A 27101-nucleotide genomic window follows, 5' to 3' on the forward strand; every position below is an offset into this window, starting at 1 on the left:
TACTCTTGGAGCTGCTGGATCTTCCCTGACCACGGTCCTCAACAGCCTCAGCTAATTGGATCCTGCTTCAAGCAGGAATTTGGATTAAGCCCCTTTCCTTTTACAGCATTCTTCCAACAGTTGTGCAGCCAGAAATTAAAATGAAACAAAACCAGCAAATCAATCAAACAACCAAAAACCAAGCACATTTTTAGGAAAAGGTCTTTCTCAGCTCCAGCCCCACAGCAGTTCCCACCAAGCACTACTGACTTTGGCACCTTACCAGGAGGCAGCTTTCAGGCAGGTCCTTTCTGAACCAGATCTTGTGCAGATGGTAAATCAGAGCTCTCAGGTGTGCTGGTCTGAGAATAATTCTATGTCAATGCAACTGCTAGGTTGAGAATGAATAAAGGAATGGACTAGTGAGATTGTCAAGTGGCTTCAGTGCACAGAAAAGGAAGCATAAATATTTTTAGGGCAGTTTGAGTCCATTAAAAAGATTATCAGTCAATGTGCCTGGAATAGGTGTCATCACATTCACTGCTATCTCCTTTTCTACTATGTGAGCAACAAATATGTATGAAGGAACAAAATTATAAACAATTGATTGCCTTTTATAGTTTGCGATTACTTTTTCCACACTTTTCATTCAAATCAACTATAATTTCAAGTATGATTCGGCAAATTGTCAATTCCTAGCAGAAAAAAGAAGCAATGCAAAAATTTTTCCCCCTATTTCCACATAATTTCTGTAATTAAAAAGGTCACTTTAATTTTAAACTAAATAATTGGATTTTTATTATGAATTTAAACTAAAAATAACCGTGCTGCTGCTGTGTTGTCAAAATTAAAGTAACAGATTTATATTGTCATTGATTATTCTATATTGTATTCTATTATTGTCCATATTGATTATTTTGTCAGAGTAAACTTTTCCAGATCTGCTGATAGTATTTTCTGAAATAAAATAGCTTAAATGAGGTGGAATATCCAACATGCAGAATAATGCCTTGTTTGAGCCCCTTTCTAAGCACTTTTGGTGCTTAGGGTGGGTGGATGGGGGGAAAGCTTGTTTCTGTGCAGATAGTCTTGGTATTACACGTTGTGAATGTAAAATGAACACTCTTGTGATTCAGAACAGATTTAGTAAACTATAAGTTTTAAGTTTTCTTGCATTTTTCATATCACACTGTTGAATTATGCAGAGATACCAGTGCCATACAACTGCTTTCTGAAGCTTTCCGTAGACATTATAAGCATTTTGATTTATTTTACTTTTTTAGTCTTCTACAGCTGGAGCTCCTTATCTGGCAGTCCAGCTCTTCTGCATGCTGAGGTGTAGGGAAGGGATTGTTCAGTGAGCAATGGAAAGTTTAAGCCTTGATCCTTGACACCTAATGTGCCTTTAACTGGCATCACAGCAATTTGTAAAATAATGTTCAGTTTCAGAAGCCAACTACAGATGGTTAAAAGTTGCTTCTGTTTGTGCTTAAAGAGTACCTTGGATTTTCATACCTTGTGCTTTCCTTTTTGTATTTGGTTGCTTGCTTTGCTGTTTGTGCTCTCTCAATGTTTGCAGATGTGCTCAAGTGGCTTCCCTGTCATACAGGTTGTTGGCTGAGCCCTCGCTGCTGTGATCATGCATGGCCACAGCAGCCCCTGGCAGTGAGCAGCTGATGTGGGACTGCAGAGCTCCCAACAGCAACGTGATTAAACAAGGATGTCCTTCCCAGAGCAGGGGGTGCTGCAGGGGCTGTGCACAAACATGGCAATAGAACCACTGACATCACTCTGGGCTGTGTCCTGTTCTCCCTCAGAGCCCATCCCAGTGACCCAGGGGGTCTCAGCAGGCAGAGTGCTGCCAATAGGAAGTTTTCCATCCCCAGGAGAGGAACCTGATGGACTGTTAGAGTTTATTGCACCTATGAAACACTGCTGTGACAGACAGCACATGATGTCTCTGCCATGCTTTATCTGTTAAGACACATCCAGGACAGAACGCCTTTCCCACCTGGCAGTAACTGGGAAGCCATGGTGCCATTTGCACCCAGTGCCAGTCTATAATTTCTTCATTCCTGCATTGATTTCAACATCTTTCATCATTCTAGACACATTAGTCTTCCCATTAGTTTTTAATAAAATTAAGAAGGGAGAAGACACTTTGGGAAATTTGAAGTGCGGCAGGTTTTTTTTTTTTGTATTATATCACTGACCCTTGACATAGTTGCTTGTTTGTGTGTTTTGGGGTTTTTTTGGTTTTTGGTTTTTTTTTTTTTAAAAGCAAGCCAATTCTCTTTCTGACAACTTAGTCTTCTGATTCCCAGATTTTCCCACAAGCAGGACCAGGTTTCCTGTTTTCAGTATCAAAAGAAAATAGAATGTGAAAGCATCTTTAACCTATGTGAGAATATCTTTAACTTGTGGATGGATAACTTAATATATGTATGATTTTAAACATCTAGTTCACTGCACATTTAAAAAATAGTTTCAACATGTTTCAGTTCTAAGTAGATACATCCAGGCTGTCATTTGAAATTAACTTTCCTAGTTGTCATTGAAAATAGGTTTGTAGCTAAATATGAAATAAAACCATTTGCTCAGGATCAAATGTAATACTATCAAGACTTAAAATTCAGATCCTGTTTTACTTCCAAAATGTTTTTCAAACATTTTGTCTATAGTTTCACAAACTATAGACAAATTGGGATGTGCCAGGCTGGACTGCAATATGAAACTTGGCTGACAGATTTACTTCTCTAAAAGGAGTTGACCCTGTGCTCATATTGGATTGTTGGGTACCAGTGTTGAATGCTTTATTTGCAAAACATAACGCTAAAACACGTGAATTTTCTGATCCTTCACATCAAAATGTATACAAATTGATGACTTATCCAAAAATCCATGCATGATCTAACTAAGAGAAGAAAATGCAAGCAGTGCATTGTAAGCTTAAAGCTTCATTTTAAGCATGGAATCAAAAATATTTTGAGTTGATAATTTCATGAGAACATTTTTCCAGCTGAAATATCTGTTACTAATTGTTTTAATTGAATTATGTTTTAAGTTACAATAGTGAATTAGAGTATTGGAAGTTTGTGCGTCCTCAGTTTTCACGATTAAAAAAACAAAAAAAAAGCACTTGCATATGAAAATTGAAAGTAGTAATAATTTAAAAATTTAGGGATGACTTTTCTATATCCAGTTGATAAGTAGTGCAAATTGAAGGCTTGTTTGGGATGTACAAAGGGAAATTCAGTCTAAAACTGTTTTTCTGATGATTCTTGCTTGTATTGCAGTTTTTTTGCAGGCCAACTAAGGGTTTATTTGAGGACATATTTTCAAATAACACTGACAGAGTGAAATGGGTGCAAAATGCATGTGTGAATAATGCAATTACCTACCCTTTGCATTTTTGCAGTGTGTAAATGGGTGAAAAGCATTGGCAGAAATCAAGTTCTGCTTTTGAGGCATACAATTACCATCAGGATTCTCTCTTTGCTTGATTATTAATATCACTTTGAAAATTTTTCTGTAGCTGCTCTAAATCTAGCCATATGGCCAAATCAACATCAATCTAATTTAGGTGCCTTTTCTGTCAGTTCATAAACTCTATGGGAAAAATAAAATTTCTTTCTGAACCTATAAAAGAAGCCATTAAGGCAATGAGATCATAGTTGGAAATGAAAGAGAGAAAACTGGATTGTATAATGAAATACTTTTGCATAAAATATATTGTGAAAATTGAACATCAAATTATCAATCTTCACTCTTTTTCTCCCAGGATATTGTAGCTAATTAGATTTACGTTTGCTCAGCACATTCAGTAAATAATAAACTGCTTAGTGATCATTTTTTCTGTTTTTGGGTCCATGGTTTTGAGCAGTCCTCCTCCAACTTTGGGAAGTTAGTCCCTCAGAGGATGTGTTTGCCAATGCAGAAGTGTTATACAACAGGAACTATCACTGGTTTTGGTGTCCTGAGTGGCTCTGTCAAGGACATGCAATCCCAATCTAAGAGTTTCCTTAGTTCACCTCTTGAGCTGTGCTTCACATGCCATGGGAAATGTTGGCATGGAATATTTCCTTTGTCTCACTCCTTTGCATGCACTGTTAAAGTTTGTGATTTGCATATCTGCTGTTTACTTCTCATCTGTTTTAGTGGCTTGGCAATGCTTTAATCGCTGGTCTTTTTTGCATTTGGTCTTGATTATGTGAGGACCATTGGGTTCTCATCTCACTGTTTGCCTGTGGGGACACTGCTCCAGTTTGTGTCACAGGGAGGCTCTGGATGCTGTGACTGTGTGTAACTGCAGCCTCCAGAGCTCAGGGCAGCCCTGGCAGAGTGGGTTCACATCCTGCCCTACTTGCTGCTGCTTCCAGTGCCAGGGTTCCCTGAGAACACTGGAATGTGGGGGAGGCAGAACTGGAGGGCAGCAGGAGGAGAAGAAATGTTGGGAGAAGCAGCCCCAGAAGGATCAGTGTTCTTCCATGCACCATAAATATTACCAAAGAAGCTATGTGGAATAGATACTCCTGCATGGAGGTGGTGCAAAAAGCCCTGCAGTTTCAAACAGAGCATTAAAGATACTGATTAATTAGACCTTTCCTGCAAGGTTTTGTTGTGACCTAGAAGCCTAGGCCAGCTGCCCCAGTGACCCTCACTGGAAAGCTTTACCACACTCATGGGAAAACCCTGAGAGAGATGTTGGACCTGTATACAGATTTCAAAAACCGTTTTGGAATGTGTTTATGCATATCACTTGATTCCTGTTTCCACCAAAATTGCCAAGTGGGAAAATGCACATAGCTTTTTGGGCCTCTTTTCAGCTTTTTTTGGATTTATAATATTCTGTGTTCTGTTGTTTGAGCACTTCTTCATGAGGGTATAAAATTCTATATATATGATATCAAAGAAAATGAAATTGTCTATGGCATATTTCATGCCACTGAAAAAGTGCTAAATGAACTGAAGATGCAGCAGTTAATTAGTGGAACTGCTAATGTTTATAGAATATTTTATTAATTAGTAAGTTATGAGTGTTCCTGTTCAGGGCTCTGATGACACCAGGGCTGTATATTCTGATTTTGTATTGATTTTTTCCATTGCCTGGATTTGATATATGTTGATCATCCTCATGGCTTTGCTGCTTGGTGTCCTATGTGCATTTTGCTGCTTTCTGTGTGATTTTTTCGTATCACACCCGTGCCTCCTTATGAAAACTACATCTCCTTTGCTGTTTTGCATTTCAGGAGAGTATTTGACTTTCTTAATTGCACTGTATTTAGCATCTTTGAGCACGTATTATTCTGAGGGCTTCTTTTTCCCCATAGTTTCCCCATAGCAGCAAGGATTCCATGGCAGTAATGCGCAGTAGCACTGCAACTCTTCTACTTGTAGTCTGGTCATACTCTTGAAACAATAATCAAAATTCTTTCCTGTAGGTTTTTTTTAATTTCTTTTTTATTGATTACAATTTCAAAACCTTCCATTTCACAATTTCAGTATGGCAATTTTTGAAACTGAGATGAAAACAGGGTTTTTTTCCTTAATGCTGAATTGCAAGTTTTGAATAAGGAATTTTGTGGATTGTTTTGATATTCTCAAGTATGGCACTGTTACTACATTTAGTCATCTGTACCCTTAGCCAGGTTAATCTGTAAAGTGAAGAGAGAAGCAGAGACTCATCTTAAAAGGATATGAAATATTCTGTTTTCTACATAACATTAAAAAAATGGTTTAAAATAATTGACTGAGTCCTGCTCTACTGCGTTATGCAGACTTCTAATGAAATAATCATGGCATATCCATTGTGTATGAAAGGAGCAAAAGCAAGCTTCAGAATTCCTGCTGTACTTATCTGCCTCAGCCTGGGCCAGTCACAGGAGTTTGGGCAGGACACCTCCAGCCCAGTGCCATTCCTGCCTTCTCCTTGGCTGTGGCCAAGAAGAACTTTCTGCACAAGTGGGCAATCCCTTCTGTTTAGATCCAAAGACTAATCTGTCCTCTGAAGATTTTAGTTTAAGAATGAGCTGTTCTTTCAGTATTAGTGGGATATAAATGGTAGATTTTTCCTCAGTCATTTAGATAGAAGTCTGACCTGTGCATGAACCAGCACAGTAACTCTTCTCCCCAGACTTGTGCCTACCTGCTCATTTACAAGTGCAGATGTGAGAGATTGCTCATATCTTCTTGGGTTTAGACATTTCTTGGCATCTCACACACACAGTCTATTGAAAAGATGTCTGACTTAATTTTATTTGGTGTAATGATCAAGGATCAAGTTGTCTTTGTTCCAGCTGGTACTGGTTACCTCTTCATGTGTCATATTCTTATATTTTGTTTTGAAGTATTTTCAAGTTCTGTATCTTGTAACTACAGCACTGAACAGCAAGTTGCTAACAAGTTTTTTTAAAATATGAAATGTGTTTCTATTTTTTCTTCTTTCCCTGACGTTACCACGTTCTGTTCCTCAGAATGTTTTCTCTTTCTGTGATTCCTTTTCAGCTGCTGCACATAAAGTGTGATAATGATGAACATATGTTTCAAAGACCCTCTACTTTTTTCTGGTGTAACAATGAGGACTCACCTCCTTGTTTAGATATCTCTTCCATTACGCTTACTCCTAGGAGTTCTCCTGACTCTAGACTACCACCTGGATTGTTAATACCACCACCTTCAAAAAGTGGTCTTCCAAAGCCTGCCAGTGAATACAGCTGCCCAAGACCTCGTGTAATCTTGCCGTGCAAAAGCTTTTTCAGTTTTGTTTTGGTTTTTTATTTTTGGCTTTCTTTGGTTCTCTGTTGTGTATTAACTTGTATGAAAAATGTGCATTTTGTACAGTGGCTAAAGGATGGGGCAGATGAATCTTAGATTCTCTAGGGGTACTCTTAAAATGTGGAATTTGTGACTAATTATTCTTATTTCTACAGAGCTTTTTCTCTTCTGTCCTCAGAAAACCTAAAATTCTTATTTTTCCAACCTATTTAAATTAGTCCATTAATTAATGATCTTAGTTATCTATCAATCTTTTGTTAAATTTTTTTATATGAACAATAACCATTCAAAACAATTCTAAAGGTCCAGCTTCAAGGGCTTCTTCCCCCCATGAATTAATAGAAAAGCAGTGATCCATTAAATAACTTTTAGCATACTTTATAAAAACTGTGCAAAATGAAGGTTGAAAAATTATTTTCAAATATGGAATGACCATATTGTGTCCTTTTTCATATTCATATGCTTATATCTCAACTTTTTTTCCATTTGCAAGTAATATTTGGCTTTATTTGGCAACCATCCTGGCTTTCTGCATGTGTTCACTAAATAAAAATGCTCCTTGTGCTCGTATGTATGCAAAATACACATTTCTTAATTCACTTACAATTTTAATTAAACTATATCAGTAGAATCAAAATGGGCAGTAAGTGACTTTAACAAAATGGAATGTAACCGGGAAATTACTCTAAAGTTTGGGTTTTCCTTTTTTGCCTAAAACAGCACATTTATAATTAAATATAAGTGCTGTTTATCTGTCTTCTAGATAACCATAAACACCTAGCAAATAACAAAATTCTCCATTAGCACATATGATCTCCAAGACATTCTGGGATTACCCATCGGTGCTGATGGAAATGGAGGTTGATGTAAGCATTTATTTATGCCCTAAACCTGATCCCACCTTCCTAATGCTGACCAAAGCCCATCTACAATCAGAGCAAGGTTCAGATAAAGGAAGGGATGTGCTTCTTTATTATTTTTGTTTTGGGTCCATTGCTCTGCTGTGAGTGGGAGCAGATGACATCTGCCACACTTAGATTATCCTGGTTCTCTGCAGGGTTGATGCCAGGCCCATGGACACTAGCAGGAACCTGTGCTGTCTAAAGTCTGCACTGAAATCTTTTCACAACACATCATCTTTGAAACTCCAATAGTAACTCAAGTTGAGGACAGTAAGGGTTCTGGATATGTTAAAATCTTGAAAACTAGTTATTTTATGAAATTAATTCACCTATAGTCATGCTTGAGAATAGCAATGACTGAGAATTTTTTTAAAAGAAAAAAATAAAAGCAGCATATTAAGTGTAGATTTTTTTTTCTTGCTATGCTTCTGTATATCTGGAAGAAATACTTCATGTTCTTTTAGTATTGAACAGTTATAGATCTCTCTTAATCCAATTTTTAAATATTAATCCAAATTTAAAATACTAATTCAAAACTCCTAAGAATCACAGAACCTCCAAGAAATAGGAAGTGTAGGACTTGAGAGCTTTGCATTTTTAATTCTTTTAACAATGCATTCAGAGGAAGGCTGTAAATCAATATTGCTGCTCAGCAACCACTGCAGAGAAACTCCAGAGAGAAACAGGGGTACTTCAGGACTACCTGTAGACTTGGCTTAGGAATGTGTGACATGAGCTGTCCCAGGGCAGCTGCAGGTCTGCAGTATAGGCAGTGAAGAAAGCAGCATTCCAAACTAAGGGATCATCCATGGAATTTTCATGGACAAGAAGTGCTAAGTGCTGCCTGCTTGCCAGGCTATCATATTTGTGTATTCTGAATAAAAGGATCCGTGTGACTAATTTAAGTTGTGCTTCAGCATTGCTGTGTGGATAGTTTGGGCAAACTGAATCTTATTTCAGAGCTGTAGGCTTTTGTTGTGCCTGGCTGGCCTTTCTAATACACAGGGTGTGGGGTTTCTGCACTGTCTCAGCAATAACGTGACCATGCAAATTAGTTTTTCCTTCAGCTTGTCAGTCTCAGTTTCCATCTGTTTCATCCTCTGTCTTTAGTGTTCAGTATATTTTGACTTGACTGTGCCTTGCTTGTGCCCTGAAGTAGTGGACTGGTGGCAGGAGGAATGAACCATTCAAAACCAAATATGGCTGTAGAACTATAGCAATTGGTGGGTTTGGGGTTTCTTGCTTGCCCAGTGTTTTTTTGAACCCTTCCAAATTCCTGGGCCTTTTGAATGAAATCTCTTCATTTTTACCTTCAAGTAAAACAGGTTATTTTGGATATTAATATTCAGTATATCCCATCTAGATTATTACTTATGGAAAAACACATTGAAAGCTTTGATCATATCTGTTTCAGTAAGGTGCCAAATAAGAGATAATGTAAAGAAGAATTAGTAAATAAAAGATACAATCCCAGTGGTTTTTGTAACTTGGTTCTGTGCTCTCCAGAGCAGAGCACATTGCTGTTGCCATATTACCTCGACTGGGTCATGTGAAGGTGTCTGTGCTCATTTGTTTGCAAGAGAGAACTGCTTGCCACAGCTTTGACAGGCGTACCTGTGATACATCTTCAACTGGAAATGGAAAAATGACAATGCTGCTTTTGTACTGGGGAGTGTTAGCATGTGTCAGTCTGTACTGCAAATGCCATTTGCTTGGTGGCAGGAGCTGGGGTTTGCATGCTGATGGTTGGTTTTAACTTTTCTTTTTCAAAATGTGACTCTTATCTGCATGCTGAAGAATTCAGTATTGTGATCTTTTTCATGTGAAACGTTGCCCTAATATTTATTGTCCTTATTGTAGGCAGGCAGTGTGACACCTAAATCACCCTCCACTGACATCTTTGATATGGTTCCCTTTTCTCCCATATCCCCTCAGTCATCAACACCTACTCGCAATGGTACACAGCCTCCTCCAGTACCCAGTAGATCTACAGAGATCAGTAAGTTTTGTAAAAACTGACTTACTTTTTGCTTACATTATATTTTTAATAAAGCATCTTTAAAGTTTTATGTATGTTTTGCATGAAAAGCCAAATACAGTTTCTGTAAATCACATTCACTAATGCCATTTCATCTTCATACCATCTTCCCAAAGTCCTTGATGTTGCTGCCAAGTTGCATTGCAAACAAACTTACTGTGAAAGTATGACATATACACTTGGAAGGAGTTGGGTTGGGCATTTTAACTTGGCTTTTCTTTTGCAGTCTCTTTATTCAAGGAATACTTTTGCTTCCTGTTAGTTCTTTCCTTGTCAAGCCATGGTTCTAGCACCTAGAGCCTGCAGTTCTGGGGAAGGCAGCAGGTGGAGTAAGTATGGTGATGGTGATGCTCAAGGGAGAGCTGAGAAAATCCCTCAAGGAGACCTGGAATGCTGTTTTCAATATTGCTTTTCATATCACAGCTCTGTTTAGCTATAGTTGATGAACCTCTTCAGATCTGTCAACCACTCCTAAAAGGTCTTCAAAATGTTATTAACAACAGCAGTTTTATTTTGCAAAGGCTTGAAAGCATCGAGGGTAAGGTTCTTGGCTTCACTGGAAATCTTTTTGGAGTCCAGAAAGTCTTTTTTAAAAGCTTTGGAAATCCCTTGAGGTAGAGGAGAGTGGGGCATGCGCAGGTGGTGTTAGAGACTGTGGAAATGTCAGTCTGTGTTTGTATCTTCTGTTGCTGATTGCTTTTCAAGAGTGGAAAAGGGACATTAATGTTACTGCCTGCCACCACATGGAACACATTTGAGGAGATGGTGCTGTTTTGGGACATGCCTCTAGAATGTAGCATTTTTAGCAGTGAATGGGAGCTGTGCACAAAACCAAAAATGCATTTTATTACTTCAGTCAGTGAATGTCATCCCTAGCCCATATCTGATGCACTGTTTGGTTCTTTTGTTCACAATGTCTGTCCCCTTCTAAATAGAAAGTAAATGTTGAGACTCTTAATTCAATAAAGAACCCTGCTTTTTTAAAAGAAAATATTTAAATATAATTAATGAATTTCTGTGAGATTCTCAGAAGGTGTACTAACAGAATTTTACATCTATCAAGCATAGTCTGTATTAACTATTTTCATATAATTTAAAAGAATATTAGAATATACTAATAAAACATTAGAATAGAACTGCTCTATTGGGAAAATTTTATAGCTTTTTATTAAATAGTTGAAAGACTGTTTCTCTGAAACTACAGGCAATGCCATAAAATAGATCTAAATATGCATGTACAGCTTCAGGAGTGGTAACTTGAATTAAATTAGAGGTCAAGATTTTTTTTTAACCTATTGTCCTAGCTCATTTCTATTGAAATTGTTGCTCAGTTCCATAGAAATCTTGTGGGAGTCAGCCCTCAGTCTTGAGGGATCTTGAAAATTCCAGCTGTATGGGATTTGTAATTGTTTAGGCAGTCGGTTTGGAATATTAAAAAGAAAAAAGGAGTTGCTTGTTAACAGTGATATTGTCTGTTGTTTAAAGTAATTGCTGCTTCTGCAGTTCACTGATTTGCCTTCAGCTGAGATGATGTAGTTCAGAGATGCCACTTCAGGGAGAGATTACAAAGCCCATTATGGTCTTTGTGCTTTTGATCCCTGCTCTTTCAGTCTGTGTCATGGTGCTTTCTGTGTTAAAAATTATGGCGTTCATCAGCTATTAATGCTTTTTGGCGTATTTCAGAATGTCATTGATCAGGAGAGGAATATTTCATTATCAAACAAGGGCTTTACTGTCCCAGATGAGAAAGTTCAGTTCCCATAAGCTTGTTCAGGCTGTGCAATGTCCCATTCCTGTAACAGTGTACAATAATGCATTGCTCTATCACTGCTGCTGGTACAGCAAGCTGGCATTTCTTTCTCCAGTACAAGTCAGAGGACTGGCAACCAAGAGGAGCCAAAGTTTTGAGTCTCCATTTTCTGAGATCATCTTTTCCTGTTCCTATCTCTGCTTTTCTTGTCACTGCACTCAAGCAGAGTTAGTTTGGTGAAATTACATGGTGATTTTGTTGAATTTTATAATTATTTAACTTTCACCTTTCTCACACTCAGTAGTAAAGAAGGAGAAAGATGAGGATTTGCCTTCTATTTGTTAGTATCACCCATTTATTCCTTTTGTTAAGTGGGGCCTGTTACCCAGGGAGGGCACTTGTGCTGCTCAAGCAAAATGTTCTTTTAAAAGCCAAAGTTTGTCTTACTCATCCACTGGCCAGTTGGAGAAACCAGCCAAAAATAACAGTGCTCCAGAAAGGCATGGACACTTGTACGAAACCTGCAGCAATACCAAACACTTTCCATTCCTCCAAGACCAAATTCCATAGGTAATTACTGGCACCAGAATGGCAGTTCAGCTTCCCATAAAAAGAAATGCCCAGAGTTAGGGTTTTGCTTACCAGTTCTTCCTTTGGTAATTTCCAAGGAAAAAAAAAAAAAAAATCATTGTGCAGTGATAAATGATACCTCTGATTTTGCCAAGCTCACAACACGTAGTTTAAGAAATCCGTGTAGTTAAGAAAGCCTTTCAATACTAGAGAAGAGCAACAGTGACCTACCTTTTGTTTTTTGGGGTTTTTTGGTTTTTTTGTTTGTTTGTTTTGTGTTTTTTTTGAAGGACAGCTATTTCCAAGGCATTTAAAATTTAAAAAATTAATTAAATGTTAAGATTTTGAGTTCATATTCAGCAGTGTTCCTACAGGGCTACTCAGTAAATGTCTGCTCACTACTGGCAGTATCAGCAATAGCAGAGAAATGGGGTTTACCTGTTTAAAGGAGAATATGGCATCATTTTTGTTCAGGAGGTTCCTCTTTAGGTAATAATTGCAACATAGTGAAATGCAACCAAAAATGCAATGCTAGAGATTGCATGCTGCTTCTCCTTCATGGAGTAAGAGGTTGTAAATATTCTTGTAAGTTATTCAAATGGTCAGAAATAATTTATTAGTTTTATTTCATTGAAGGAGGAATTAACTTATGTTTCTTGTAGGCACAGGATTATTTTCTTATCTCAGGAAAGAACTGGAGAGAATTATTCTCTATTGAGTTGTTCAATATTTATTTCACACAAATGCATCATCAATCCAAGGTCACAACTGGCAGAAATCTGCTCCAAGGTTCTCTTTCGTGCAGATATTTAAGAGTATTTTGTCAAATAATAGCTGTAATAATTTCAAAAAAAAAAAAAAAATGGAGTAGCCTGTAGCTAAAGGAAAGGCTTTCTGGATTTCCTGGTCTCAGTTTATTCCAAATATTTCTTTGGGTGCTTGTCTCTGTGTGATTCATTTTTGTAATCACAGCTGCTCCATCTGGGCAAAGCATATATCAGCATAGCTGTGTGCCTGGATGGGAGCTGAGGTAGAGATTGGGATGTCAAGTGCAGTAGAAAAGGCAAATATTTGTATTTTTGCTCAGTAATTGCTCATTTTGGATTTATCATAGAGTGCAGGTTGCTCCTCTCCAGTATTATATGTTTGTTCTCCTGAATGTCAGGTCCCAGAATTTATTGCTTGTTCATGTTATCCTGTGGTTTGAACTGAGGATCTAAAACATCAACATTTCATGGTTTTTGAATTTGTGGGTCAATTTTATTTCCATCCAGACAGGAATGAGAAAGGGAAAGGAAATTATTTGTACCATTTGAAAGAATAATTTTCAAAGTCTTCCTCATTGCTGCTTATTGGAGAAAGAAATGCCAGCCTGTGCTACAGTAATTTTGGTGAGTGTGTTAGGCAAGATATTCTTGTTACAGCTAATTTTCATGCAAATACTCTGGCCTGAAATAAAAAGTTTCCAATTTATCCCATCTGTATAAAAATGAGCCCCTCCTCCATCAGGAGTGGAGTGAGCACTGGTGGATGAGCTTATGGATATCCCATGCAATAGTGCAGCTCTGCAGGCATGAAATCTTCATATTTCTCCATTTTGCACATGTTCTTCTTTTGTTCCCAAGGCAAATAACAGTGCTATTGAAAATATTCCATGGAACTTTGTCCCTGCCTGACTCTTAGCAGTGCAGTCTCTCTTAAACACTCAAAATGAAATGCAGAAAAGCAGCTGTTCTGTGGGCTTGTTCTGCTGAAATGGATAGCAAATTGTGATAGGGATCGTTTCCCAAGTAATAACTTTCCACAGAAACTCAACTAGGTAATGCTTCTTTATTTTCAATCTGATTATGTGCAGGGTTTACTAGGCTCTGTCACTTGGAATAAGTCACACTCTAGTTGGTTTTAAATTCTGCCTTGTATACAGTATAAATTCAGAAATCTTTCACATTAAAGGAAGGAATGACATTAAAGGAGTTAAAACCTCTGTGTTCTCCTGCTAATGAGCTCCAAAGTGCTTTCATTAGTAAAACCCAATAATAAGGCAGGAATGAGATAATAGCCATAACAATGTACAAAATACTTACTTTTTAAAATAGTCATAAGTCATAATTCAGTACAAATTAAATGCACAAGTTTTGTCCTTCACATTTTTTTTCCTAAATACATTCATAGAATGTTTGCTAAGCCTTGGTGTTGGAACTGTCTGCTTTCAATTGTCTGGCCATAGAGAGAGCTGACTGCTCCTTTTAAAGGTAAAAAGAAAGAAAATGGACATACATAATGAACCATAGGCTGTGGAGGGTTATAAAGCAGAATAACTTTTGTGCCCAGTAGAGGTTAGATTGCAAGTCAAAGCTGCTACACATCTGCAGGTTATTTGCTAGGAGCATCAGAGCATTTCAGGACACTGGTTCTACTGGAGCAGACCCATTTTGGCTGTGAAGGAGGCAAAGGATGAGGGACAACCTAATTTTGACATTAGATTATCCTAGTTCAAGTCTCTCTTGCATGCAGGTGGTCTGCCTTTGCCAGGAAAGATTGGATTTCTTCTTGGCTCAAGTGAACTCTTGGAATAAGGCTCTCTTATCCAGGCCATCTCCTGGTCCCATGTGACAGTTTATAACTCTTTAGCCACAGCTTTTGAAATATGTAATCAATCAAGTTCTGCTCAAATTTCCATGTTTTATGATGGGAATTTCTGTATTTTATTGTGGGAGCAAATGATGGTAGTTGCCAGTTATTTAAAATGCCTGGTGTGCAGCCTGATAACACCTAATTGATAAGGGCAAAGCCCTGACAGACTGATATGCACAATAACTGCTGAAGAACCTAGAGAACAGAGGTGTAAAATTCTGCCTCTAAGGATGCCAAAATCAAGCCATTTGTGCAGCTGTGGGCAAGTGCTGCACCACTGATAGCAGGCCTGGGGCTGGGTCCAGCAGTTAATTGTCACCCAGATCTCAGGTGTCAAGGGTGTTTCACTGTCCAGTCACTTCAGGGTCACTGTTGCCCCCCTTACTGTCATGCTCTAAAGCTAAAATTGTTTTGAGACAGGCTGAATGCTTCTCAGGTTTCTTGCTAGGCAGCCATGGAAGTTAGGGGAAAGGATATTTCCTAATGGTGTTGATTTTCTCTCCACCAATGACAAGACTGCACAAACTTGGTTCTGTAAATTCTGCCATCAGTGGGGTTGGGTAGGGTTAGCAAAATTTTCTTTTTTTTTTTACTGCTGTAGTTAAATCCAATGTGAGATGGAAAAAGTGTCTAGACATGGAACCTTTAACTGTAGGAAAGAAAAATCTATTACTAAGAAGAAGGAAAAACCACCCAAAACCTGAAAAACCAAAAAAATATTTGAGCCAGTAGATATGAAGGACTATACTGATCTAATATGCAAAAAGAAACCAGTTGTTTTGGAGATGTTTCTTGTTGCTCAGACAAAAAAAAAAAAGAAACACCCCCTTCCCTTTGATCGCTAGAAGGCAAACTGCAGTTAAGAAACAGTGAGAAGCTTTTGGTATTGAGAAAGGGAAATTTGCAATCATTCTATTTATGCACCTAAATTTAGTGGAATTTTAGCATAAGGTGACAGTTCATGGTCCTGTTGTGGTTTTGGGGGTGGTTTTTTTTTATTTTTTCCTTTCTTGCTGTGATCTTATCCAAGATTTTAAAACTGATGTTTTTTAGTTTTAATTACTGTTAGTTGTTCACTGAGGAACTGTACCAAGCCAAGGCCTTGCCTGAGTAAGAGTATTTGCTTGTCTCAGAAAAACATCCTTAACCTGAGCAGTGGCAGACAGGGGACATGAACATTAGTTGCTTGGTAATTTGTTGTTGACATAATGTAGGGATGAAATTTGGCAACTCGTGTCCAGTTGCTTCCTCTTCATTTTTGGAACTCCTTACACACAGACTACAGAGCACACATCAGCGTATGATGCCCTCTTCAAATAACAACAGCTTCTCACAGCATCTCTAGAAGGCACAAGCATTACAGGAAGATAAAGAGAGGCTTAAACAGAAGTCCAGTGGTGTTCATGGAAAAATATTTGTGTATTAAAGTTCGGAAAACTGCCCAAGACCTGGCTTGCAAGTTGGGATGTTAGAGGTTGCGGTTACTGAGTGTTGTGTCTGGTGGTGCTGTTTTTCAGCTGAGAAGGAGATGTAAGGTGGCTTTTTCAGAGTACTGTTGTCAGAGCCTGTACCTGTTCTCCCAGTGACTCACTTTTCTGTTGTTGCAGAGAGAGACCTTTTTGGAGCAGAACCTTTTGACCCTTTTAGCTGTGGAGCAGGAGATTTCCCTCCAGACATTCAATCCAAACTAGATGAGATGCAGGTAACTACTGACTTACGTGGGTTTTGATGGCTCTGTGCCTATTCTTGAAATGCATGCTTACCTGAAAATGTGTTCCACAATGCACACACTAATGCATAGACAAACCTCTATTTCTGACCATTCCTTTTCTAATTTTATCTCCTGGTACCCACCTGGTACCAACACAGCTACACTAATGAAGGGTTTCTCAGCAGTGTAACCAAAATGAGCCATTACCTGGGAAGGGACTGAGAGAGCTGAAAAAGAGAGCTGAGCCAAGAGCCCTCCAGATCCCTTGATCTTCAGCTGCAGCAATCTCCACCATCCCAATGTACCCTCCTCTTTCCCTCAGTGCCATCACTTCTGTTTCTCACAGCATCAGGCAGACAGGTGCTTTCAGGGCCAATTTTCTACTGTCTTTAAAAACAGCTCTATGGCACCCTGGGGCAATTAAACTCTTCAAGAATTCTGAACTGTTGTGTTTTTATCAGAAAATGTTTGTTGATTCTGAAACACTCAACGTTGTCCATTCAGTTATTGACCCAATTGTGAAACAATTCTAGGAGAAAGTCCTCAAGTTTTGGAACAAATTAAGCTCTGCAGTCAGACTTTGAAAACTTCTAGTTCCTTGCCAGCTTGCTTATCTCCATTCTTTTTTAAGCAGCCTGCCAACAAAAGAAAAGGCTGGAAATAATGGAAACTTGAATTTCTAGGATCCTGGCTCCTCAGCAGAAAGCATTCCCAGGGTTTCCAGCCCTCTTGTCTCTTAGGAGTCCACAAAGTCCAAGAGCATTTGCTCTCGGGCTCCTTCTGTTCCTCTCTCCTGCCTAGAGAGCAGTAGAGGCTTTTTAAAATTACTTAAATACCATTTCATTTTCCTGAGTACATTTTCTTTTCTATGTCAGTTCAGGATGGTTCCACTGGCAAACACACAGTGAAGTAAGAAATTTAGCCTTCTTGGTCCCCCATATAATTTCTAAGAGCAGCAAAAAGCCAGAACTCTTCTTTGCAATTACAACAACATGCTTGTATATTGTTAATGCTATAATGTTGTTACCAAGCCCTTGAATAACAACTCCAAATCTTACAGCACCTCCCATTGATATATTACCAACATTTCCATTGTTTTAAGGAAAAATAAATTGTAGCAACTGTGGTCACCACTAATAATGGGATGTCAGTATTTAAATGTCACACATTAAGAGTTCCTATTACAGGTAATGGTTTGACAGTATTTGGAATTGTTTGCCTATAACACTACAGAGTGCTGTCACCTCATAAAGCATCAGGGAATGGAGTAGTAAATGTCCTTATCAGAGATGTTTGAAGTAATGAAATGGAAATCTCCCATCACTCTTTATACTCTCTTGATCTAAAAAAAGGAGACAACCAATCAATAATAAAACCTCCAAGCACGAGGGTATTACTGTGTCCTGTGGAGAAAGGCACTCCCCCTTGCATATCAGCTATTTACTAAAAATTAATTAGTGGGCCTTTATGTAGGCACAAAACTTGTTGTGTATGATCCAGCTGAGAGTGAGAGCTGAAAGGGCATGAAAAATCCCCATATTTTAACTTAAGCCAAAGCAAACACTGTGTGCAGTTATTCTAGTATGCAAAATTCAGATTGAAACAAGTTTTTCCTAATGTGTCTTTTATCTTTTTGTGCTTTCCTGGGTGCACAGCGTCAGCGATGGTTGGTATATCATATTTTAATAATGGTATTTAAAGCATTTACAATTGAAATGTGCACGTGTTTGTCCTATGCTTCTATTTTTATGTATATTTGTTTATGTATAAAAATTTTAAGATTTATTTATGTTTTGTATATAGAACTCTGAGGGCCATTTTCATTTTTAGGGGCCTACAATCTCTAACTTAGGGACAGCTGATGTTTGTTTCCTTTACTCTGTCTTGCCAGGTGCTAATACTAAGCCTTTGTTTTCACTGCTGTTTGTTTTCCATGTGTACTTGTGAAATCTCCAGTTGTCATTATCACATTGTCACTAGTGAAATCGTTCAAGCAAAACCTTTAGTACAGAGATTGTGTTAGTACAACCACGTTTGAGAGCAAGTTTTTGTTTGGTTGTAATGATTTAAAACTTTTCAACCAGAAGCAGTTGTGCTAGTCTCAACAGCAGGTAGAGCACAGAACGTGTGACATGCTCTGGAAATCCTGCTATGAGAAACATGAAAGAGAAATGTGGGCCTCTCTTCTTTTCTCAAATTCAAAGTGAATTATTCTGTCATCTTTGCATTGTGGAGGTGCAGCCTGGGTCTCAGTAATTATGTGTTCCACTAAATCTGCAAAGGTAAGTTTTTTACAGGCTCCTAGCAAATAGTTCCAAGTAGAAACTTCCACCACGGGAGTGTTGAGTACAGCTCAGCCTGCAGTGAGAATGGCAAGCAAAGCTGTGCCAACCTGATTGGAGCAGCCCAGTCCAGACTCTTACCTTTTTTCTTGTGTGGAACATGTGAGTGCCTCAGCACACACACCCTGTGTGCAGAAAGGCTGTCCTGACCTAGCTTTGTGCTGGAGGTGATTTGGGACCAAAGCGGGAGAGTAGAGCACAGCACAGAAGAGGCACTGGACAATAAACTCTTGAGTAGTGGGTGCTTTTCCTTTGCATCCTGCATTCTGAACTTAATCAGAGATCAGATAAAGTTCCCTGGCCTCTAGGGGAACACTATTATTTTTAAACTTCAGTGAGGATCCAAATTTCACAGTTAAGCTTTCTATTCCATTTCTCAGTCCAATCTCTGTTGATCTTTTTGGAGAGCTTAAAACTCGGACATGTGCCGAGATGTGACTTTTACAGCTCAGGCCTCTCTCTGATGACTGTCCAACCTCCTGTTTCCCTGCTGCACCCTTATGCTGAAACATATTTTCATCTTTATTTTGACTGTATCCAGACATTAATAAAATGAATGTCTACTTTCCCAGAAATCTTGCAGTGAGAAGTTTCCCTGGATTGTGAATCACACCAGCAGCAGCTGCTATAATTTATTAAAATCTCAAGGTAGTTAATATCAGAGAGCTTCCAGGAGCTGCAAACCATTCTCCCTGCATGCCCTGAAGCAGTCAGGAGGCTTGACATCTTTCCATCTGAAATAAGTTATGCTCAGCCCTCTAAACACTCTTTTCTGAGATATGTAAATTTGTCATTGCTTCGTTGGGTTTGTGCTGACTTAAGCTCATTGAGTGAAGTCACTGTGAAGTGATAAGTGAGTTAACTTCTGAGCCATAAGGTTGACTCTGGCAAATTTATCTCCTGATAAAGTGCAAGCTCTTTGTCTTGTACTGCTTACTGGTTTTAACCAGAATAGCTCACATCTTTTCATCCTTGACACCAAAAAAGGCTGGTTTTGGAAGAGGGATTGTTTCTGAGCTGTTTTGAGTGGAAACAAGCTTTGCTCCTCTCTTTAAGGCATCAATCACATCCCTAAACTGCTCAGTCCTTGTGTTAAAATGCCTCTAAAGTAAAAAAACTCCTTGAGGAGGACATGAACACAGAAAAACAAGCCACAATATAGATGCACACTTCATAGCCCTTCTTGTTCCCTCTCCTGGCCAGTGCCAGGGTGACCTTTTTTAGCATTCCCTGAAAAATCAGCAAATCAGAGAGATTTTGACTGCATGAAGAGTTTCTGTTTCCTGAACCTTTAAAGCACAGGAAGCCATAGCATACATGTTATTTAATGAACAGGAGGAGTTACACTAACACACATTATTAGAAGCTGAAGGGTCTGAATTTCATAAGGCAAAATATGTTTAATACTGTGCATAAAATTAGTGGTGCATTTTATGCATATATGAACTAAATATTTACCAAGAAACTGACCCTATATGTCATTAAAAATAATTGCCTAACACATTAGTTAAGTTTATTAGGGGAAAAAAAAAATCATAATTTGTAGTCTGTGTCATTGCAACTGATCTCATTACTGTTACAACTGTGGATGCTGAGGGTTAAAAGTTGGCATGTGCTGTTCTGTAATGATCAGAGAGCAGCTTCCCCCTGGGAGCCAGAGCACTGGGGAGCCCAGTGCAGCTCAGGTGTAGATATGAACTGCAGTCCTAAAAGCACTCAGTGCTCTGCACCACTGTGAGAACTGTTACCTGCAACAACAGCAGTTCTACTCTGCATGGAAAGGAGAATCTACTCCTAAAGCCTACCCACGGCTGGCTTGACTGCAGCTGATTGGATTTCACTTTTTAATTATCTGTTTGCCAAAGTAGTCTTGGAAATTCCAAAAATTAAGAATTTGCAGTTATGTTGCTGAACCTGAGGAGTTTGGAATAGTGATGGCTGTGGGAGATCTGAAGTCTGTGCCTTCCTCATCTTTGGAAGTTGCAATCACTTTGCCAGGGAATCTCCTGGATGGAGATATTCTGGTTAATTTTTTCCCTCTTGAGGGTTGCAATTATTTTTAGGGATATTGACTTAGACAATGCAGCTTTCCTTTGTTTATACTCCTTCTCACTTCATGTCCTCCGCTTAAATATCCAAGAGGAAAAAAAATCTAGATTTTACATTCCTTTAGTGAAAGGAATGGCCAGCTAGCCACCTGCATTACTTTGATATCCCTTCTGTGCTGTTGGGCTTTTGGCCTTGTGGTTGTGATGGAAGTTTGAGGCTGCTTGGAACTGCAGTGTGATATTGATGGTGGTGGGTTTGGTGTGGCTCAGAAGTGACCATGGAAATGCCATGTCCCTGTCACAGACAGGAGCATGGATGAACCATTGTTCTCAGGAGTGCAACTGGTAAGAGCACCCGACAACCACAGCACTGATTTCTTTTAGGACATTCAATAGTTCATTTTGGTAATAAAGTTAAAAATTGTTTTTAATAATTATGATCCATAAAGAGCAGCAATCTCTGAATGGATTAGCATTGATCACATTGCAAATATGCGGAAATGTAATTGCTTTAAATGCAAAATATCACAGCTTGAGAAGGACTAAACAGGGGTGGGGGGAAGTGGCTGGAGTGAAGCTGCAGAAGGGAAAGGTCAAGGAGGCCACAGTTCTTCAAGAAAGTGGAAATAGTTCTGAGTCAAGTCACAGCAAACACAGGCAAAGTGCTAAGTGACAAAATATCACTTTGTGTGGAAAAAGCTTTTCATGCTCAGCATAAGAGCAGTGAGATGAGTGTACTTCCAAAATGCATCAGCTGATTTGCTCTTTGCTTGCTGGAAAAAGGGCGTTGGAAGTCGAGCTACTTAAGGCACCAGGAAACTGTGTTTAACTGTAAAACTGAGAAAAAATAAGAGTGAACAGGACAGGAATGGGATGGATGTTCAACAAAGGCTCTGCCTGGCTCAGGATGAAGGTCTCTGTCTGTGTCAGACCCATTGTTGATGTTCTGCTACTGGAGCTCATCAAGCATCCTCAGGTTGAAGAACCAACAACAATCCCTTGTTGCTGCATCCCTTTACAAACTCAAAACTGGAAGCAGCCTTCAGGTACTTCAGAAGCTGAGCATCCTAGGCACACTGCAAGGTTTAAAATGTAACAGATTAGACCCTAGGGCTAATTCCCTGTATTCTCCTTCTGGGTAAGCAGTCCTCCTTTGACTGCAGTTACATCAATGAATTTACCCTTTGGGTAAATGAACACTGTCTGTTTGTAAAAAGATGTGTTTCACTTGAAATATCTTCTGCATTGAATGTTCTTACTTTTAATTCTTTGGAAAATACAGAGAAAAAAAACCAAAAAGAAAAATCTTAGATACACCAGTGTGCCTTGGCAGCACTGTGTCATCCAGGTAGAGCAAACTGGGTAGCTAAGGAATGTTGACACCACAGTGCTGCTACTTGCTCAGCATCTCATGGTATGGATCTGCCTTTAGGAAAATGCAGCTTTTACTTGGAAATTCTCAGAGCATTTAGTAAGTATTGCCAAGAGGTTTGTTCTGTTTCTCCACATTATTCTTCTGATAGCAGTACCTGGGATGGTTATTAGATATTCAAACACTTTTCAAATGTTAGCCTGTGATTTGAATTTGTTTGAAATTAAACCGGTTTGATATGAGATTTATCTTCTAACCCAAAAGGTTTGGTCTCGAGGTACTGCTGTGAATGAGGGAAAGACTTGAGTTTGTGCCTAATCCCCATACAGATGGTTTTACAAAAAGATTTATCTTGTTTACAAGATACTTTCTTGATGAAAGAACCTGTTATTGATTTCATAACACGAAATCAGCACTCTCTCACTGAACAGAGTACTGTGACAGCTGCCACTGGAGTTTATATTCTCTTGGCATTTCTAGTCAAAACCCCATTTCCAATTGCTTAAACCTTCAAAGTACTTAAACCCAACAGACTGAAATTTTCTTGACTCCTAGCTGACTTGAGGGTCAAGCCACAATTATTCAGCTTCTTTTAATGCAGAAAGAGAAATGAAAGTAAGAGTGTTTTTCCTGTATTAAAAGTGCAGTTGTTATGTTAGGATGGTGTGAACTAAGTACCTTTAACAAGCCAAGCATGTGTAAAAGCATATGAAAAAAAAAGTATTTGTAGAATTAATTTCTTTTCCATAGAGGAGGTGGTAAAATCCAGCTTATAATCTTTTCAGTGTTTCTACTAATAAAATGGATGTGAATTTTGGTCTGAGCTTTTAAAGCAACTCATTGCACTTTCAAAATACTGCTGTGTTTTATTTTACTATGTTATGTGCCTTTAAAAATGCAGAGTTTTTTCATTTGCAATAGAGCAAGTGTGATTTTTATTTGCCTTTTTCATGAAGCTCAGATGGCAGTGGGCAGTAGAGCCCTGTCAATTTAACTGGGAGCAATTCAGAGCAGCCCTCCTAGGTGAGGTAGTCAGCACTTTTTGTTGGGCAGCTCTTATGGCACCACAGGAGACACCTTGTATCAGTAACAGTGTCCATGTCATACCAGTATTTTTCGATATAAATCTGGAATTTTACCCAGGAACAACATGAGGCTAGTCAAACTTGTTTGGATTTCTGGTGACCTATGTACAAGAATATTCAGTGTTATTATTCTACAGTATTTTCTTTACTTTATGCACATGCTGTAGCTATGCTGTTGTATGGTGTATGTCTTTTATGAGTTAACCACTAAGAGTTATTAAAAAGTGGCTGACCAAACAACACAAATGTTTGTGAATTCAGGCTGAAGTATCCTTGCACTTTGTGTGCCTAAAGATATGCTTGGATTTAAATGTTTTTACAAGAAGAGTGCAATCCTTTAGAACTCACTTGGCTCTTTACTAATGATGTCTTGTTTCATTGCAGGAGGGGTTCAAAATGGGATTAACCCTTGAAGGCACAGTATTTTGTCTTGACCCACTAGACAGCAGGTGCTGATACCAAGAAAGTCAATATGAAATTCCTCCACAGTGGGTTTTTTATTTCTGAACACGTACTCACAGATACTATCCATGTGCCAAAAATTGCTTTTTTCAACATGTAAACTCTTGTGAGGCTTGCTTCTGTAAAAATCCAACTTCTTTCTAGTCTTTCCCTGTATAAATGTAAAAAGTTGTATTTGTTTATGAATTATGGATTAAATTACGCTGTTGTGTTTCTTTGTCACATTTTGGCCCGAGTTTCCTATGCTTTATGAGTATTAGCTTGGAGAAGTTCCTCAGAAAGGTCACACATACCTCTCTCTTTCTCTGTCTCTCTGCAAATGTGCAGGCATGAATGCTACACAATACTTTACCTGGCAGCATTTTGAAATTATGCTTTTAAGGCATTACTTAATATTTAAGCAGTAAAATCATTAATATCTACTATAAAAATTTCAATTTGCAGTGAAAAAAGCATAAAATACTAACTATTACTATATGCTTCAAAGGTAAATCTGGATGCAATGTGATTGATTTCCATCACTGTATGTGGTTTCTGTCCTGTACATATGTTGTCATTGGTTTATACAATCCAGATTTTCATTCAAGTTTTAGAAACTAACAAGTTGTTAGTTTGCTAATTAATGCTTAATGAGCCTAGAAGAACTGCTAAATTGCAGAATGGCAGAGCAACTGCCCTTTGTTTTGATATTTCATAGCTGAAGTATAAAGTATCTACCTTGGAATCCATTACATGCTAGCCATAACTTATAAGCAAGATTATGGTCTTGCATTTACTAAAGAATTTATGTAATTTTGTGTATAAGCAGGCACTGGGCTCAGTTCTGTAATTACTTTCAGCACCTGAGTGTTTACAGCCAGGCTCTGTTGAGTATAATTCTTTTATTCTCTTCTTTAGTGTTCCATGTCTTTAATTTTGAGGCTTTCTGCAAAGAACTGACTGTAAGTAAGTCCTTTGTGCCCACTGGTTGTTCATGTTACAGAAATGCCTGCACACCAAAATTCTCAGCTGCTGGTGAGATGAAGGCTGACATGTCTATGCATACTCTTCATTAATCTTTCTCATAAGCAATAAAACACCATCTTAAACCTATCTCAGACTTTTCCCTTCAAAACATATAAATGTGGACCCCCCCAAATTTTCAGATTTGTTTTTTTTTGTGAGAGGCTTTTTTGGTGACACTTATGGTTTTGTCTTTACCAGTCACAGTTTACACTAAAACCACATTTTTCAATTTGATCATGTGTGTTTTCATGCCTTGTTCAACAAAGTACTTGTGCATGTACCTTTGGAGTCCACTAAAAGAATGGGATTATTCCTTTGCTGGGTTTGACACATCCTCAGGTACCTTGCTGAATTGGGGCCTTAACATCCTACATGACATTTGGCTTCCTCTCTCTTATTCTGAGTTCATCATTCATATAGAGTATTATAGAGAAATATATATATTAAAAAATATATGAAATCACTAACAAATAGAATAGTATATGTTTCATAAAGAAAAGTCTTTATAATTTTGTTTGTCATATAGTATTTTCGAATTTGTATAATGAGGATGTTTAGTAGCCATAGGAATGGCCTTTTTTAACAAATAGAATTTGTATTTTTATTGTACTTTAAAAAGCTTTACATAATAAGCATCTATTTAGTGGTCATTTATTATCAATGGTAACACTAAGATAATATTTGCACATTTTAAGAAACCTTTTTCGTTACTGATTTTTATGATAGTTGACTGCAAATGGCATGGTTAAATCTTATATACCTGGTCAATACGTACAAAAATACTTAAATCAACACAACAGTGCATTTTTAATTTTTATGTGATCCAATTGGAAACTGTATTTCTATGTAATCTCAAATGTCTGTTTAATTTTGCCTAAAATAAATGTTTTTAAATAAATTGCATCCTAGAACACTGTCCATTCACTTAAAATGCCCACTCAGAAGGTAGAGTGGGGAGGTGCTTAAATGTTGAGCTGGACCTGCCACAAAGGAGGGTTTAGTGCTGGAATGGGTCAAAAGTCACGTTTGGGAAGGATCTGATCTCAGGGTAGAATGACTCCACTCCCTTTTATTAGAGTCAGGGCTAATCTGCAGTCAGCAGAGAAAAATCTTGTTCTGTATGCAGCTGTGTAATACTGACAGTTAGGGAGTTACTCTCTCTGAAGTGCTTCCTGGATTTAATTGACTTTTCTATTTGCTTTTTTTCCCCCCATACTTCTCTGTTCAATGTAATTGGCCGCTGACTGACTGTTTAGGGAGGGAAGGATATAATTGAAGTTTTCCTGAGCCTTAGGAAGCAATCTCTACAACCCAGGTGTGTTAATGGGACAGGCTACTGCAGATGGTATTGTGCTTTTAAGAAAAGTGATCTTAAACCATCTGGTAATTTCTTCCCTTGTAAAACTTACATCCAAGCTAATGTTCAAAACCCATCTGAGCACTTGGATTTGTGGGAGTGGGGCTTGAACATCCATGGGTCTGGGTGCTGGCAGGAAAGGGGCACAGGTCATCATCTTGTGTGAGCTGTAAACGTGAGCTGTCCCTCCCTGCTGCTCTCAGAGTTCTCTCACAGGCAGAGCAACAACTCCATGTGCCACATCTTCACATGCTGCTTGGAAAACACCTGGCTGGGAGCAGTCAGAGGAGCCCAAGCAGCTACTCTTGCTTTGGTCAGAGTGAGTGGGGTGCTGCTGCTGCTCACAACACAGCGTTGGTTGTGGGAGTTGTCTTGTTACAGTGAGAGAGAGCAACACCATCTACCAGGTCAGAGATATGGTGCTAAGGAACAAGACTTTTTTCTTTTGTTTGTAAGACTTTTTTTTTTGCTTGTAAATTTGCCTTGCAACAAAAATAAAATACCAGTGCAGCTTCATGCTGTCTGTTTTGTTGGCTCTTTTGGATGCCTTTTCTTTCCATTTCTTTTTTTTCCTTTCTTCTTTAAACTGTGATCACTCTGCTGACCATGCTAACTGGCTGTATCGCTTCTGGACATGTAATAGATTTTGGTTCCACTTGACAGCAACTGTCCTGGCCTGTCATACCAAGCTATATTAACACCTAGAAGCAGGATTCCTTGCTTTACATTCCTATTTTTCCCTATGATATGAAGTCTTTTTTCTTCCTGCCTGTTATAGTATACTGAGTAAATGAGCTGCTTAGGTTAGAATTCTGGAGTTAAACAGCTGAAATATGGTGAGCTTGTGCTTTTTTTTTAACCTTTGATACATCACTGAGCATCATTGCAAGTTTTTCTTGGCCAAACTCATCTTTACTTCTGATGGGTCTGCAAGTGGCTCTTGCCCTTCCATGTGACAGATGACATTTGTGCTAAACACAACATCTATCAAATTGGTAAAGACCAAATCCTTCATGTGGTGAAAGGAATTATATTCCATTCTGGCTTCACAGATGGAAAGGAAGAAAAGGAG

The 27101-nt window shown here is 38.4% G+C and overlaps 1 protein-coding gene across 6 annotated transcripts in view; it reads left to right on the forward strand.

The window, feature by feature from the left end:
- The window catches only part of GULP1 (GULP PTB domain containing engulfment adaptor 1), a 147052-nt gene extending 121477 nt beyond the window's left edge, over positions 1 to 25575 (forward strand). For 3 of the 6 annotated variants that reach the window (XM_033064254.2, XM_033064253.2, XM_033064255.2), the window contains 4 exons: positions 6484 to 6708; positions 9516 to 9654; positions 16255 to 16349; positions 23590 to 25575. In XM_033064254.2, the coding sequence (XP_032920145.1) occupies positions 6484 to 6708; positions 9516 to 9654; positions 16255 to 16349; positions 23590 to 23661 (531 nt within the window). In that variant the 3' untranslated portion in view covers positions 23662 to 25575. Of the gene's footprint in view, positions 1 to 6483; positions 6709 to 9515; positions 9655 to 16254; positions 16350 to 18013; positions 18025 to 23589 lie in introns of all 6 variants that reach the window. The other 3 variants (XM_033064256.2, XM_033064259.2, XM_033064257.2) reach the window with 3 other exon arrangements.
- Positions 25576 to 27101: the final 1526 nt, after the last annotated feature.

Source organism: Catharus ustulatus, chromosome 7 (genome assembly GCF_009819885.2).
Source record: "Catharus ustulatus isolate bCatUst1 chromosome 7, bCatUst1.pri.v2, whole genome shotgun sequence".
NCBI lineage: Eukaryota > Metazoa > Chordata > Aves > Passeriformes > Turdidae > Catharus > Catharus ustulatus.